The sequence below is a fragment of the Staurois parvus genome, unplaced genomic scaffold (genome assembly GCF_062004578.1).
Source record: "Staurois parvus isolate SC_StPar_1 unplaced genomic scaffold, SC_StPar_1.0 ptg000137l, whole genome shotgun sequence".
Classification (NCBI taxonomy): domain Eukaryota; kingdom Metazoa; phylum Chordata; class Amphibia; order Anura; family Ranidae; genus Staurois; species Staurois parvus.
This window is the reverse complement of record NW_028317933.1, coordinates 14,177,087-14,193,469: the sequence shown is the minus strand read 5'-3', so window position 1 is coordinate 14,193,469 and position 16,383 is coordinate 14,177,087. Positions and strand designations below refer to the sequence as shown.

The following is a 16,383-nucleotide window of genomic DNA, read 5'->3' as shown; positions in this document are numbered from 1 at the left end:
TTCAACCATCAGAATCTTCTCGGCTGAGCTTGAGCATGTGCTCAGCACTCTGATTTAATCCTATGGAGTAGGTATGTGGTTTGGGTTTGGGGCTATGAAGGGTTCAAAGTAAAACCTCTCTGTCTGTGGTTCTGGAGAACTAATGTGGGCTTAATGCTTTGTAAAACTAATGCACTGCAAGGGCCTTTGAACTTAAGTTATTAATGGTAGATTTGTTATGTGCCCACTATAAAAGGGTGGGCACATGGCAGCAATAGTGGCAATGCACTGGAAACTGTTTCAGGGAAAGGGTAGGGAGAGCTGATAAACTGCATAGGAAAAGGAAATCAGGGTTAGTCAGCAAGCTATACTTTAAACACTTCCCGTCTGGCCCATGTACAAAAATGGCCAGACGGGAGCAGTACTGGAGCTGGTTGACGTTTCTCGCATTCACTGCCTGTGTGTACTCCCTGGGAGCACGCGGCACTGCGATCTGGTGCCCGCTGTGTCCGGAGGATCGCTGTACGGGACCTCTGTGTGAGGTCCCAATTCATGTGATCATTGATTGGGCAATCAGTGATCTCATGAATAGTAGTAAACAAGATGTCACTTCCTGAGATCATTGTTTACTACATGTGAAATCTGTGAATGATCACAGAGGTCACATGGTACAAGGCTATTCACAACAGCCTTGTACCATGTGACAAGCTATGACCAATCACAGCTCACACAGTAAGAATGCAGCCAGAGAGAAGGAGAAATGATTACTACTTAGTACAGTGTCACTATGGTGACACTGTACTGCTAGGGTGACAGTATGTTAAAAAAAAACATAAATAATAATATAAAAAAATAAAATAAAAATGTAAAAATAAATGTTTAAAAATTATAATTTTTGATTATAAACTAATTTGGGTTATTTTTTTTACTAAAAAGATAGCTGAATACATTTTGGCCAAGATTTATGAAGAAAGATTATTTATTTGCAAACTTTTATAAGAAAAACACTTTTATTTCAACATTTTTGGATTTTTCAGTTATATAGCAAAAAAAATATAAAAATCCCAGTGGTGAATAAATACCACCAAAATAAAGTTTTTTCTGTCTCAAAAATGCTAAAAAATTCATATGGGTACATTGTTGCATGAACGCGCAATTCTCATTCAAAGTGTGATAGCACTGAAAGCTGAAAAGTGGCCCGGACAGGAAGGGGGTGAAAGTGTCAGGACTTGAAGTGGTTAAAGAGGGACTAAACCCTCCTATCTTTTTTAGCCAAGGAATCTGCCATCTTGACCTATGTTTGATCTGCAACTGCCATGGTGCTGCACATGTGATCAGTTGTGATACCAGCCATTTGATGGTTTGTCAGTTTAGTCAACAGTGTAAGCAAATCTGAAAGTTACAATCCCAGCATGCTGGAAATGTAAGTGTTTTTTTAAACAGTTAAAATGAAGGATTTAATTCTGCTTTAATTCCATTGCTAGCTCTTCGGGCATAAACCCCTTGGCAAGGTCAGCAGTCACTTTCTTTTAGCTTCTGTTCTGTCAATAGCAACATTTTTTTTTTAAATTGGAAGTCTATCCTTTAAAAAATGAGCTTTTGTTTCAAGGGTGCAGTTGGATTACATTGTCGGATGCCAGCTGACCTAATTTACTTCTGGGGGGCACTATTAAAATGTATTTTAAAAGTAAGTAAGCGTGTGTTTGTGTTTTATTTTCACTAAAGGATTTTTCATGCTATGTTTTTATTTACTATTTACTTGTTTATTCTTTACCTCTTTGTGGGAATGGGTAAGGGGTACTAATGTACTCCTGTATTCATTCCTTTGGGAATGGGTGGATATCTGAGCACACCCATTTTATAAAGGGGGCTTTCGTATTCTACAATAAATCCCCCCTGTATAATCCCTATGTCCTTCTTCAGGCACCGGAGGTGGGGAGGTGCAGGCTTGGTCTGGAAGAAGCACGCTCACTGCCCTCCCTTTCCTTGCAATCTGGTTGTAATATTAGGGGGTACACTATGTTATTTTTTCATTTTAATTACTACTGTAAATTCACACTGAAATGATTCAGATTGGGGTGCTGATGTTGTATGTAAGCCAAGACAATTGTAAAAGAAAAAAAAATCAATTCTATTGACAAGTATGCTCTGTCAGTGTACACTATTGCTGAACACCTGTTCCATAACACCACACACAGCTTTAAGGTATTCCTCAAACATTATTTAAAGTGATTGTGAACTCTCACCTTGTAAAATAATCCATTCAGTTTAAAACAGAATGCAAAACATTTGTGTATAGATAAAATATACTGTAGATATACATGTATACTCATTTTCCCCTTTTTTATAAGTATTCACATTCCCTCTGTTCTCAGCTGCATAAGAGCTGGTGGGGAGGAGAAACAGCAGCACACTGTTCTTCCCAGTGAAAGACTGTGTAGGGGGAAAGGGAGGCGTGTCAGGATAAGTCTGATCATTGGAGGAGAGCACACTGAGTTCCCATCATAGCTAGTGAACTGACCATGCTGTGCTCTCCTGCCTAGTTTGATTGTTTTTTAATAGGAAAGCAGAGAGTCAGGAAAACCAGGGATTTCACACAAAGGAAGCAATACAAAGAGAAAAGGATACTTTTTCATACAAGTACATGGTACAGCAGGCCAATATCAGGAATGTGAAATGTTAGGTTTACAAATTCTTTAAAGCGCAAATGTCAAACTGGCAGCCCTCCAGCTGTTGCCAAACTACAAGTCACATGAGGCACTGAAAAATTGACAGTTACAAGCATGACTCCCAAAGGCAGAGGCATGATGGGACTTGTAGTTTCGCAACAGCTGGAGGGCCACCCGTGTGACACCCCTGTTTTAAAGGACTCTCTCCCCACTGTATGGTATTTTTACATTTTTATGTATTAGTACATGTCCTCCATAACAGTGTCCAGCTCCCCTTGCCGTTTTTTTCAACAATGGTTTGCCTATTAGCATTGAAAATGGCCAGAAATAACAACAAGCTTCACCTCCCATAGACTTCAATGGATTTCAGTGCTAATGTAACACCCTGCTATAAATGTCTAATACAGGATGTTGAAGCCAACACAAGATGACAGTGTCCTGCAAAACTGTAGCATTCACAAGTTGGAGAACAGCCATATGGAACTTGTATGCTGAATTCCAGGACTTTACTAAGGAGCAGTGCATTTGCAAACTACATTTCCCAGAGGAGGTGGTGTGTGGGCAGGGTCATATATATCTCAAAAACCAGGAGACTGAGCAGGAAGTGAGAGGGGAGAGATCGAGAGAGGAGGAAGTGTGCTGATGGAGGGAGTATTGGACCAGGCCACAGAGCCAGAGTCAGAGAGGGAGGAGGAACGGAAAGGGTTTGCTGATCGTCAGTCTTGCTACTCTGCCCAGCAAGCCAATTTGTACGCAAGAGACCAGACGGGAATCAAAACTGAAGAGTCTGTGGGGGCCCCCCATCTGCAGAGAAAGACTAACTGCTAAGACCTACTGGACACCATTGATCGGGTGAGAGAGTCCCATACACCCACTAACTAAATGAACACTGACAATTTCATCACATCTGCTATCTACCTGCACATAGCTGTGCACATTACACATAGTTACCCCAGTTTGCGGCCTAATTTTCCCTGCCACCATCATTGGAACACATTTGCATTACAGTCTCATCATCCAAGCTGACCAGAGGACACGCAGCTGTAGGCCAGAATACAGCAGTGCCAACTGAAATAATTTACCCTTCCCAACTTTTTTCTAGCGTTACCATTGGCCCTTTTCACCCAGAGAGAGATGATCTTGCTTACAGACACTTATGCCAACTGTTACACCTCACTACTTTGAAGCTGTCTTTGTTTAGTGCCTTAACAGGGACCTTGCACCAGTTCACTACCATTAAGAGGAGACTAACTTATTAACTATCATCTACACCTTAGATTATCTTCACACCAATTGGGCCCCAACTAGCGCACAAAAGACTCCACATTGTTTTTAAAGGGACATTGGTTGATTATAGACGAGAGCTCGCTCCATTTTCAAATCTAATCCTTGCCACTAGGTTCTGAGGACCCGCAGTGAACTTATCTGTTTATTGATAGTTGTTCTCGCTTGCTCGGGATTCAACAGTCACCTTGGATTTGAGGCAGTGGATTATTTCTGAAAGCAGGTCTGCTAACAGTTACTGGTACTTTACTGTGGATGCTGTTACTTTTACTTAAAGTTGACAAGAGTGATTATATCTGCTGCATATGCCAATGCTATTTTGTGCTTTTTGATCAAGGTACATTCAAATTCAACATAAACTTCATAGTGGTTTACACTAACTTGTATGTGAGTCCATTTTACAGTAATGATTTATTCTGGTTACAAGAGCACAGTGGTGTCAGCAGAGGTTGGGCTTTCAAAAAGAGGAACAGATTGACAGGGAACAAAAAAGTTAGTAAGCGACCCTTAAGGTGGTAGTGCTACACTAAGTTTGGGTTTCATGAAATCTAACCAAGATATGCAAAAACCCTCCTTGAACTGAACCCAGACAGATTCAGTTATACTTACTATGGAAAGTATCTGCTGGTGCTCCAGTAAAGAGGTACAGTTACACTGTAAATATGAGTTCAATATTCATTTTAAAAGGCAGTTTAATAGAGTTTGACTAATTTGTGAATATATCTTACATTTATACATTCATCTCTTACCAGATACTGTCTCCCTGAGCAGTGTCCAGCTTCTTCCCATCTTCATCATAAAACTCATCCACAGTCAGTGTGAAGTTGGTATCATGGGCAGATTCAAAGTTTGTTACTACACGGGTAGGTATTCCCAGGAACCGCAATACTGACCAGACAAAAACAGAAAAGTTATTTCATATGCCAATATTGTATAATCAAATACCGAGAACATTAAATTCACACTGACACCTCATGTAAACCATGACCAAAATCTGATTATAGTTACAGTAGTTGTATTATAGGCAGATAAAAACAAAACTTATTTCAGTTGTGTATTTAATAGAATAAAATAAAAACATGCTCTGTGGAATGGTTTTGCACAGGGCAGCCCTAATCCACCTCTTCTCGGGCCCCCCTACCCTAGCGCTTCTGGCACCTTGTCTTCGGCAAGTGCCTCCATAGAAAGCTGCTTTCTATAGGGGCACTCTTGCAGCTTTGCTCCTGAGCCACCCTTTCTGTGTTTATTGACACAGACAGCATGGCTCGGTACTGCAATCAATGCAATTGCACCCTTATCAATAAAGAACAGGAAGTGTCACCATCTTTGTTAAAAATAAAGATTTCTCATCCACCACTGCAGTTCCATTTCAGCTTCTAGAAGATTACCAGTGAAGGTCTCCTCAATTCTCCCTTTGATACACAAATGCCTTTAAGTTCTTTCATTTTGTTTGTTAAAGTTACATACATAGCTAGATCACATTTCAATGTATTCAATGTGATTTGTAAGTAGCTGTTTGCAAGAAATGTGTTCATTGTAAGCATTTATGAGAGACATGTTTACAAGCATATTGTAATTTCAGTTTATGTAGTGGTATTGCAGCTTTACAGAACTATTCACAGAAGTAAATTCAGTTTTGGAATGAAACACAATGCTGCTTCTGTCAGTTTTGTTAGCTACCTGTCGGCTAACCGTTAGTAGGACAGCATAATACAGGATTTATATAGAGCCAACAGTTTGCACAGCACTTTACAATATAAAGGGAGACAGTACAGTTACAATACAATAAAATACAAGAAGGTTAAGAGGGCTCTGCTCATAAGAGCTTACAGTCTAATAGGGAGGGGCAAGTGGTACAAAAGGTTATAACTGTAGGGATGAGCTAATGGAAGTGATACAAGTTCAGTTAGTTTAAGGCGTGATAGGCTTCCTGAAGAGATGAGTTTTCATGGATCACCTAAAGGCAGCCAGAGTAGGAGATAGCTGGACAGACTGAAGTAGAGAGTTCCAGAGGATGGGAGAGACTTTAGAAAAGTCCTGGAGACAAGCATCGGATGAGGCTGCCTTTAGGTGATCCATGAAAACACATCTCTTCAGGGATGCTTATCACGCCTCCAATTAACTGGACTTGTATCACTTCCATTTGCTCATCTCCTACAGTTATAACCTTTTGTACCACTTGCCCCATCTTACCAGACACTTATAATTCATTTCAACTATATTCATATTCACCGCCTCATGTATTTGTCTAAACATTTTTGTTTTGTTGCTCATTCAATTTTGTTCCAAGCTCCTTTTCCCACTTATGCAGAAACATTTGGGACACCGGTCCATCTATTGCAGTTAGGATTTTGTAAATCCTAGAGGTAGCATGTTTTGTATTCTATTTGAGCTCTAAATAAAACATTTCTTCCTCAGTCCTTAATGGCTGTGGGAGCAATGCAACAAAATGTCTTATTTGATAGTACCGCCATTCATCCAGTGTAAAAATATTTCCTTCTTATTTTTTTAAATTGTGTAAAGAACCTAATTCTCCTTAACTACAATGTCTTTTAGACGTGCATTTCTATCATTTATCTATTTCCCTGAAATATTATCATTCCCAGGTGGGAAAAACTTTGTTCCCACCAATGGAATTGACAATGAATTAAACTTCCAATCTTTCTACTTGTTCATTTCATCCCAAATCCTTAATATATTCTGTGTCAAAGTGCTTGTATCCTCTTCCAATGTGCGCAACTTCTGTGGTGGGGGGGAGGGGCGTGGACATGGTGCTCTGCAGCTGCATGAGCTAGGAGCCGAGCAATGGTACTCATTTGACCTCTTCACCCACCTGTCCTGCCTTGGAGCGTGCCCAGTCCGGTGTAGCTGGTGGGGCCAGTGGGGCTGGGATCCTTGCCGCGGTGGGAGACTGGTGGGCTGCTGCCCGACGAGAGGTGGAGAAGGACCTGGTGGAGGAGAAGAAGGGCTGGGTTGACCCAAGTGACCGATCAGATGACCAGGGCAGGGAAGCCTGGGAGCCTGGGAGTCTAGTGCTGGAGACAGGAGGATGGAGCTACACAGAGTCAGCCACGAGCTATGGAGAGGAGACCCGAGGCAGAGACTGCCAAACTTGGGAGCCCCCAACCACCAAAGGAGATCTTGTGAAACCCCTGAAGATAACAGATAATAGCTGATGGCCAGCCAGTGGATTCAGTACATAGGAGTGGGTGAGTTGCCGCGGGAGGCGGTAAATTCCTAAAGTTGAAGTTGTGTATGCTTTTGTTGAGGCTGGGAGATGTGTGGATACAACATCAGTTTTCCTGGGGGTCTCAGAGGTGGATAGGACAGTGTAAACAGAACACTATTTAAGTAAACTCATAAGGAGAAAGGAGGGGGCACCCAGGAAGGGTAAGGTGAAGAAGGAAAAGAAAACAATGTCAGAGAACTGTAACCCCCATAAAGACCAGGAGGGGAAAGATTTTAAACAAGACCAGTATTACGGGTAAGGACCTGGGGATACTGGAAGCAAATCTCTAACTAGTGCTATAAGTAACTGTACATCTTGAGAAATATGAAGAGTAGATCTGTCAAAGGAGGAGGAGCAAAAACTCCTCAACCGAATTTAAATAAGTACATGCCTTTGCATGAGAAAAGCCCAAAGGAACAAACCCCAGAAAGTCACGGAGAAGAAAATTGTACCGGAGCTCAAACGAGACTGTCTTTTGAGGTATCGGATAGGAATCAGTTAAAAGAAATCTCAAAGTTGGAGAGTGAAACGGGGAAAAGAAATATGGAGGAGCAAGAAGCAAAGCTACAAATGCACATAAAATCGGAAATTGCTGATATGTTTGCAAAACTAAAAAACTCCATAAAACGCGAATTGGGACAAGTCCTGACACGAGTAGAGGAGACGGAAGGGAAATTGGAGAAACAAGCCCAAGTAATTAACAAATTAGAAGCGCAAGTGGAGGAAATGAGAAGGGAACAGAGACTGCTATCCTATAAATTAGAAGTTCAGGAAAACTGAGAAAGAAGGAACATCTTAAGTAGAGATGAGCGAAGAAATGAAAAATTCGATTCGGCTGATTCGGCGAATTCCAGTGTGAAATTCGATTCGATGCGAATTTCTCCGCTACGAAGATGACTTATTTAAAGGGTTTCTAGGCTTCAGAGAGCCTTTAAATTAGTGCAGAACACTGTACCTTTAATTTAAATGCCCTTGGAGATGAGGAAGGAGAAGGAGAAGGAGAAGGATGAGACGAAGGAGAAGGAGAAGGATGAGAAGAAGGAGAAGGAGAAGGATGAGAAGAAGGAGAAGGATGAGAAGAAGGAGAAGGATGAGAAGAAGGAGAAGGAGAAGGAGAAGGATGAGAAGAAGGAGAAGGAGAAGGATGAGAAGAAGGAGAAGGAGAAGGATGAGAAGAAGGAGAAGGATGAGAAGGAGAAGGATGAGAAGAAGAAGGATGAGAAGAAGGAGAAGGATGAGAAGAAGGAGAAGGAGAAGGATGAGAAGAAGGAGAAGGAGAAGGATGAGAAGAAAGAGAAGGATGAGAAGAAGAAGGATGAGAAGAAGGAGAAGGATGAGAAGAAGAAGGATGAGAAGAAGGAGAAGGATGAGAAGAAGGAGAATGATGAGAAGAAGGAGAAGGATGATAAGAAGGAGAAGGAAGAGAAGAAGGAGAAGGAGAAGGATGAGAAGAAGGAGAAGGATGAGAAGAAGGAGAAGGATGAGAAGAAGGAGAAGGAGAAGGATGAGAAGAAGGAGAAGGATGAGAAGAAGAAGGATGAGAAGAAGGATGAGAAGAAGGAGGAGAAGGATGAGAAGAAGAAGGATGAGAAGAAGGAGAAGGATGAGAAGAAGGAGAATGATGAGAAGAAGGAGAAGGATGAGAAGAAGGAGAAGGATGAGAAGAAGGAGAAGGATGAGAAGAAGGAGAAGGATGAGAAGAAGGAGAAGGAGAAGGATGAGAAGAAAAAGGATGAGAAGAAGGAGAAGGAGAAGGATGAGAAGAAGGAGAAGGATGAGAAGGAGAAGGAGAAGGATGAGAAGAAGGAGAAGGAGAAGGATGAGAAGAAGGAGAAGGATGAGAAGAAGGAGAAGGATGAGAAGAAGGAGAAGGAGAAGCAGAAGAAGAAGGATGAGAAGAAGGAGAAGGAGAAGGATGAGAAGAAGGAGAAGGAGAAGGATGAGAAGAAGGAGAAGGATGAGAAGAAGGATGAGCAGAAGGAGAAGGATGAGAAGAAGGAGAAGGATGAGAAGAAGGAGAAGGATGAGAAGAAGGATGAGAAGAAGGATGAGAAGAAGGAGAAGGATGAGAAGAAGGACAGTTCTGTGACAGTTTCTGTCTATTTCTGACAGTTCTGGGACATTCACTCCATACAGCGGTTTCAACCGCTGTATGGAGGGAATGTCATAGAACTGTCAGAAATAGACTATTAATGACAGTTCTGGGACTGTCCTTCCATGCAGCGGTTGAAACATTGTATGTATTTGTTTCCATAAATGGATCCATTTATGGAAACAAATACATACAATGTTTCAACCGCTGCATGGAAGGACAGTCCCAGAACTGTCATTAATAGTCTATTTCTGACAGTTCCATGACATTCCCTCCATACAGCGGTTAAAACAGCTGTATGGAGTGAATGTCCCAGAACTGTCATAAATAGTCTATTTCTGACAGATCTGGGACATTCACTCCATACAGCTGTTTTAACCGCTGTATGGAGGGAATGTCATGGAACTGTCAGAAATAGACTATTAATGACAGTTGTGGGACTGTCCTTCCATACAGCGGTTGAAACATTGTATGTATTTGTTTCCATAAATGGATCCATTTATGGAAACAAATACATACAATGTTTCAACCGCTGCATTGAAGGACAGTCCCAGAACTGTCATTAATAGTCTATTTCTGACAGTTCCATGACATTCCCTCCATACAGCGGTTAAAACAGCTGTATGCAGTGAATGTCCCAGAACTGTCATAAATAGTCTATTTCTGACAGATCTGGGACATTCACTCCATACAGCTGTTTTAACCGCTGTATGGAGGGAATGTCATGGAACTGTCAGAAATAGACTATTAATGACAGTTCTGGGACTGTCCTTCCATGCAGCGGTTGAAACATTGTATGTATTTGTTTCCATAAATGGATCCATTTATGGAAACAAATACATACAATGTTTCAACCGCTGTATGGAAGGACAGTCCCACAACTGTCATTAATAGTCTATTTCTGACAGTTCCATGACATTCCCTCCATACAGCGGTTAAAACAGCTGTATGCAGTGAATGTCCCAGAACTGTCATAAATAGTCTATTTCTGACAGATCTGGGACATTCACTCCATACAGCTGTTTTAACCGCTGTATGGAGGGAATGTCATGGAACTGTCAGAAATAGACTATTAATGACAGTTCTGGGACTGTCCTTCCATGCAGCGGTTGAAACATTGTATGTATTTGTTTCCATAAATGGATCCATTTATGGAAACAAATACATACAATGTTTCAACCGCTGTATGGAAGGACAGTCCCACAACTGTCATTAATAGTCTATTTCTGACAGTTCCATGACATTCCCTCCATACAGCGGTTAAAACAGCTGTATGCAGTGAATGTCCCAGAACTGTCATAAATAGTCTATTTCTGACAGATCTGGGACATTCACTCCATACAGCTGTTTTAACCGCTGTATGGAGGGAATGTCATGGAACTGTCAGAAATAGACTATTAATGACAGTTGTGGGACTGTCCTTCCATACAGCGGTTGAAACATTGTATGTATTTGTTTCCATAAATGGATCCATTTATGGAAACAAATACATACGGAAACAAATACATACAATGTTTCAACCGCTGTATGGAAGGACAGTCCCACAACTGTCATTAATAGTCTATTTCTGACAGTTCCATGACATTCCCTCCATACAGCGGTTAAAACAGCTGTATGCAGTGAATGTCCCAGAACTGTCATAAATAGTCTATTTCTGACAGATCTGGGACATTCACTCCATACAGCTGTTTTAACCGCTGTATGGAGGGAATGTCATGGAACTGTCAGAAATAGACTATTAATGACAGTTCTGGGACTGTCCTTCCATGCAGCGGTTGAAACATTGTATGTATTTGTTTCCATAAATGGATCCATTTATGGAAACAAATACATACAATGTTTCAACCGCTGTATGGAAGGACAGTCCCACAACTGTCATTAATAGTCTATTTCTGACAGTTCCATGACATTCCCTCCATACAGCGGTTAAAACAGCTGTATGCAGTGAATGTCCCAGAACTGTCATAAATAGTCTATTTCTGACAGATCTGGGACATTCACTCCATACAGCTGTTTTAACCGCTGTATGGAGGGAATGTCATGGAACTGTCAGAAATAGACTATTAATGACAGTTGTGGGACTGTCCTTCCATACAGCGGTTGAAACATTGTATGTATTTGTTTCCATAAATGGATCCATTTATGGAAACAAATACATACGGAAACAAATACATACAATGTTTCAACCGCTGTATGGAAGGACAGTCCCACAACTGTCATTAATAGTCTATTTCTGACAGTTCCATGACATTCCCTCCATACAGCGGTTAAAACAGCTGTATGCAGTGAATGTCCCAGAACTGTCATAAATAGTCTATTTCTGACAGATCTGGGACATTCACTCCATACAGCTGTTTTAACCGCTGTATGGAGGGAATGTCATGGAACTGTCAGAAATAGACTATTAATGACAGTTCTGGGACTGTCCTTCCATGCAGCGGTTGAAACATTGTATGTATTTGTTTCCATAAATGGATCCATTTATGGAAACAAATACATACAATGTTTCAACCGCTGTATGGAAGGACAGTCCCACAACTGTCATTAATAGTCTATTTCTGACAGTTCCATGACATTCCCTCCATACAGCGGTTAAAACAGCTGTATGCAGTGAATGTCCCAGAACTGTCATAAATAGTCTATTTCTGACAGATCTGGGACATTCACTCCATACAGCTGTTTTAACCGCTGTATGGAGGGAATGTCATGGAACTGTCAGAAATAGACTATTAATGACAGTTGTGGGACTGTCCTTCCATACAGCGGTTGAAACATTGTATGTATTTGTTTCCATAAATGGATCCATTTATGGAAACAAATACATACGGAAACAAATACATACAATGTTTCAACCGCTGTATGGAAGGACAGTCCCACAACTGTCATTAATAGTCTATTTCTGACAGTTCCATGACATTCCCTCCATACAGCGGTTAAAACAGCTGTATGCAGTGAATGTCCCAGAACTGTCATAAATAGTCTATTTCTGACAGATCTGGGACATTCACTCCATACAGCTGTTTTAACCGCTGTATGGAGGGAATGTCATGGAACTGTCAGAAATAGACTATTAATGACAGTTCTGGGACTGTCCTTCCATGCAGCGGTTGAAACATTGTATGTATTTGTTTCCATAAATGGATCCATTTATGGAAACAAATACATACAATGTTTCAACCGCTGTATGGAAGGACAGTCCCACAACTGTCATTAATAGTCTATTTCTGACAGTTCCATGACATTCCCTCCATACAGCGGTTAAAACAGCTGTATGCAGTGAATGTCCCAGAACTGTCATAAATAGTCTATTTCTGACAGATCTGGGACATTCACTCCATACAGCTGTTTTAACCGCTGTATGGAGGGAATGTCATGGAACTGTCAGAAATAGACTATTAATGACAGTTGTGGGACTGTCCTTCCATACAGCGGTTGAAACATTGTATGTATTTGTTTCCATAAATGGATCCATTTATGGAAACAAATACATACGGAAACAAATACATACAATGTTTCAACCGCTGTATGGAAGGACAGTCCCACAACTGTCATTAATAGTCTATTTCTGACAGTTCCATGACATTCCCTCCATACAGCGGTTAAAACAGCTGTATGCAGTGAATGTCCCAGAACTGTCATAAATAGTCTATTTCTGATAGATCTGGGACATTCACTCCATACAGCTGTTTTAACCGCTGTATGGAGGGAATGTCATGGAACTGTCAGAAATAGACTATTAATGACAGTTGTGGGACTGTCCTTCCATGCAGCGGTTGAAACATTGTATGTATTTGTTTCCATAAATGGATCCATTTATGGAAACAAATACATACAATGTTTCAACCGCTGTATGGAAGGACAGTCCCACAACTGTCATTAATAGTCTATTTCTGACAGTTCCATGACATTCCCTCCATACAGCGGTTAAAACAGCTGTATGCAGTGAATGTCCCAGAACTGTCATAAATAGTCTATTTCTGACAGATCTGGGACATTCACTCCATACAGCTGTTTTAACCGCTGTATGGAGGGAATGTCATGGAACTGTCAGAAATAGACTATTAATGACAGTTCTGGGACTGTCCTTCCATACAGCGGTTGAAACATTGTATGTATTTGTTTCCATAAATGGATCCATTTATGGAAACAAATACATACAATGTTTCAACCGCTGTATGGAAGGACAGTCCCACAACTGTCATTAATAGTCTATTTCTGACAGTTCCATGACATTCCCTCCATACAGCGGTTAAAACAGCTGTATGCAGTGAATGTCCCAGAACTGTCATAAATAGTCTATTTCTGACAGTTCTGGGACATTCACTCCATACAGCGGTTTCCGGCAAAAAGTGTATGTGCAGAGTTCCTCTATTCTGCAGATACACTTAGAGGAGCTCTGCAGATACACTTAGAGGAGCTCTGCACATACACTTTTTTCCGGTTTGGAATTATTCTTATTTTCATCCTACTTCTTCTTCTTCTTCTTCATCCTCATCCTCATCCTCTTCTTCTTCTGAGGATGAGGATGAGGATGAAGAAGAAGAAGAAGAAGAAGAAGTAGGATGAAAATAAGATTAATTCCAAGCCGGCAAAAAGTGTATGTGCAGAGCTCCTCTAAGTGTATCTGCAGAGCTCCTCTAAGTGTATCTGCAGAATAGAGGAACTCTGCACATACACTTTTTGCCGGCTTGGAATTATTCTTCTTTTCATCCTACTTCTTCTTCTTCTTTTTCTTCATCCTCATCCTCAGAAGATGAGGATGAGGAAGAAGAAGAAGAAGAAGAAGAAGAAGAAGAAGAAGAAGAAGAAGAAGTATAATGAAAAGAAGAATAATTCCATGCCGGCAAAAAGTGTATGTGCAGAGTTCCTCTATTTCTGACAGTTCTCTCACAGCTTCTTCACATGTACAGCGGTTGAAATATCTGTATCCTAAATGGAAACTAATAGATACAAATTGTATCTATTAGTTTCCATTTAGGATACAGATGTTTCAACCGCTGTACATGTGAAGAAGCTGTGAGAGAACTGTCAGAAATAGAGGAACTCTGCACATACACTTTTTGCCGGCTTGGAATTATTCTTCTTTTCATCCTACTTCTTCTTCTTCTTCTTCTTCTTCTTCTTCTTCTTCTTCATCCTCATCCTCATCCTCTTCTTCTGAGGATGAAGAAGAAGAAGAAGTAGGATGAAAAGAAGAATAATTCCAAGCCGGCAAAAAGTGTATGTGCAGAGTTCCTCTATTTCTGACAGTTCTCTCACAACTTCTTCACATGTACAGTGGTTGAAACATCTGTATCCTAAATGTAAACTAATAGATACAATGTTTCAACCGCTAAACATGTGTTCCTTCTGTCAGAGAACTGTCAGAAATAGCGGAGCTCACTGCAGGGACACTTTTGCCGGCTGATCGGGAAATGTTCGATTCGCGCACCCGAAGTAGGCAAAATTTCGGTTTCGACACGAATCGAATATTTCCTGAAATTCGACTCGAATTCCGGTTCGCCTAGTTCGATTCGCTCATCTCTAATCTTAAGGATTAGATGCTTACCAGAAATGTCTCAAGGAGAAGATCTAGTGGACATTATGAGAAGATTGTTTAATCCAATAATGGGAAGAGGAAAGACTGGACAACTAAAAATAGAGTGCATAGGATAAGGAGATCCCAAAGAGTTACATCAGATACACCAAGGGATGTGATAGTAAGGTTTCATTATTATGAAGATAAAGAAATTTTCTGGAAGAAGCTACGTGAGATACCAGATATAAAATATGGAGAAACGAAGTTGCAAATTTTTGCAGACATAGCACAAGAGACACTTGCTAGAAGAAAATTTTTTAAACCATTGTTAGATCAGATGAGGGACAAAAATGTCCGCTATAATTGGGGATTCCCTGCATGCTTGATCGGGTAGAAGGATGGGAAATCATCGAAACTGAGATTCCCAGAGGACTTAAGTAACTTTTGTGAAAAATTTTAATTACAGACTCTGGATATTGGTGGGTGGTTTGCAGGTGGGAGAGAGAATGTAAGGTTAGAAATGGAGGAATGGCAACAAGTGTATAAAAAGAGATGGATGAGGGGGAGATGGCTTTGGAGGGGAGGGCAGAGGGGGCGGGAGGTGGTGGACCCAAATATTGCGTTCCCCAATTGGTTTATATATTAACTATAGGTACCTATATGAGAGTATTTGGGATGTAAAGAACTAAATCTGTAAAGCACAACAAGGCATAACAACTAAACAACTAACAGACTTCAGCTTTCCTTTGATTACAGTACTTTGAAATATTGAGCTTTGTGTAATATTGCTTCACTTGGCTCTGCCTTATCAAATATGCCAAATAGAGACTTCTTTCAGACTATAGGGTTCAATCACTGACCGTAAAGACACTGCATACTATTATAATTTTTCTATGTGCCTATTCATGACAATATAAAAAGACAAAGGAACACCCTACTTTGGTTTTTGATGATGTCTCATGAAAATGCCAACACATCATCTATAATATTGCTCACTTTTATAAGCTTGCTTACACATTTCCCTTTAATAAAAACACACTGTATTTTCAGACAGGGATTTTCTTTTGTTTACGTCATTGTGTATGTCATACTCCCATTTCCTGATAAATAAAACTAACACCTAATGAGCTTTATTGAAAAACATCTGCAACAAACGACCCTTTAATAGAGCTTATTGGTACACTTCTTTTTGATATGGCAGGTCTGTAACTATAAATTCAGAATTCTTGCTAAAACTCTTTGTTAGCTTTGTTACCCTTTAGCTTTATGTTATCCATTAGAGTATTAAAGGTTTAGGATTCTGTCGAGTTTTATTTATTTTTTGTCCTGGTTGGGGAGAATTCTAGGGACATGTCAGGGAATGAGTGCAAATCTCCCCAACCTGAGGGAAAATCTCAGCTGTGACAGTTACCCCCCAAACAGGTGTCCCAATTGAAATATATCTCTACCAGTACTGTTTTTGTTACTTTTATAATTTTTAATATCCTTTCACGTGGTTTCCAAAAGAAATGGTCAGCATAACAAATAAGGAGGGTGAATTTCCCCAACCTGGACACAGACAACATGAGGAATTGTGTCAATGAGCTTTTTTCACTTCAAGTTGCATACAAGT

General features: G+C 40.5%; 1 protein-coding gene across 1 annotated transcript in view; it reads right to left on the bottom strand.

The window, feature by feature from the left end:
- The window catches only part of LOC149465848 (protein-glutamine gamma-glutamyltransferase 5-like), a 99,983-nt gene that overhangs the window by 44,167 nt on the left and 39,433 nt on the right, over positions 1–16,383 (bottom strand). The window contains exon 7 of the mRNA XM_089673378.1: positions 4,682–4,820. Within this exon, the coding sequence (XP_089529504.1) occupies positions 4,682–4,820 (139 nt within the window). The remainder of the gene's footprint in view (positions 1–4,681; positions 4,821–16,383) is intronic.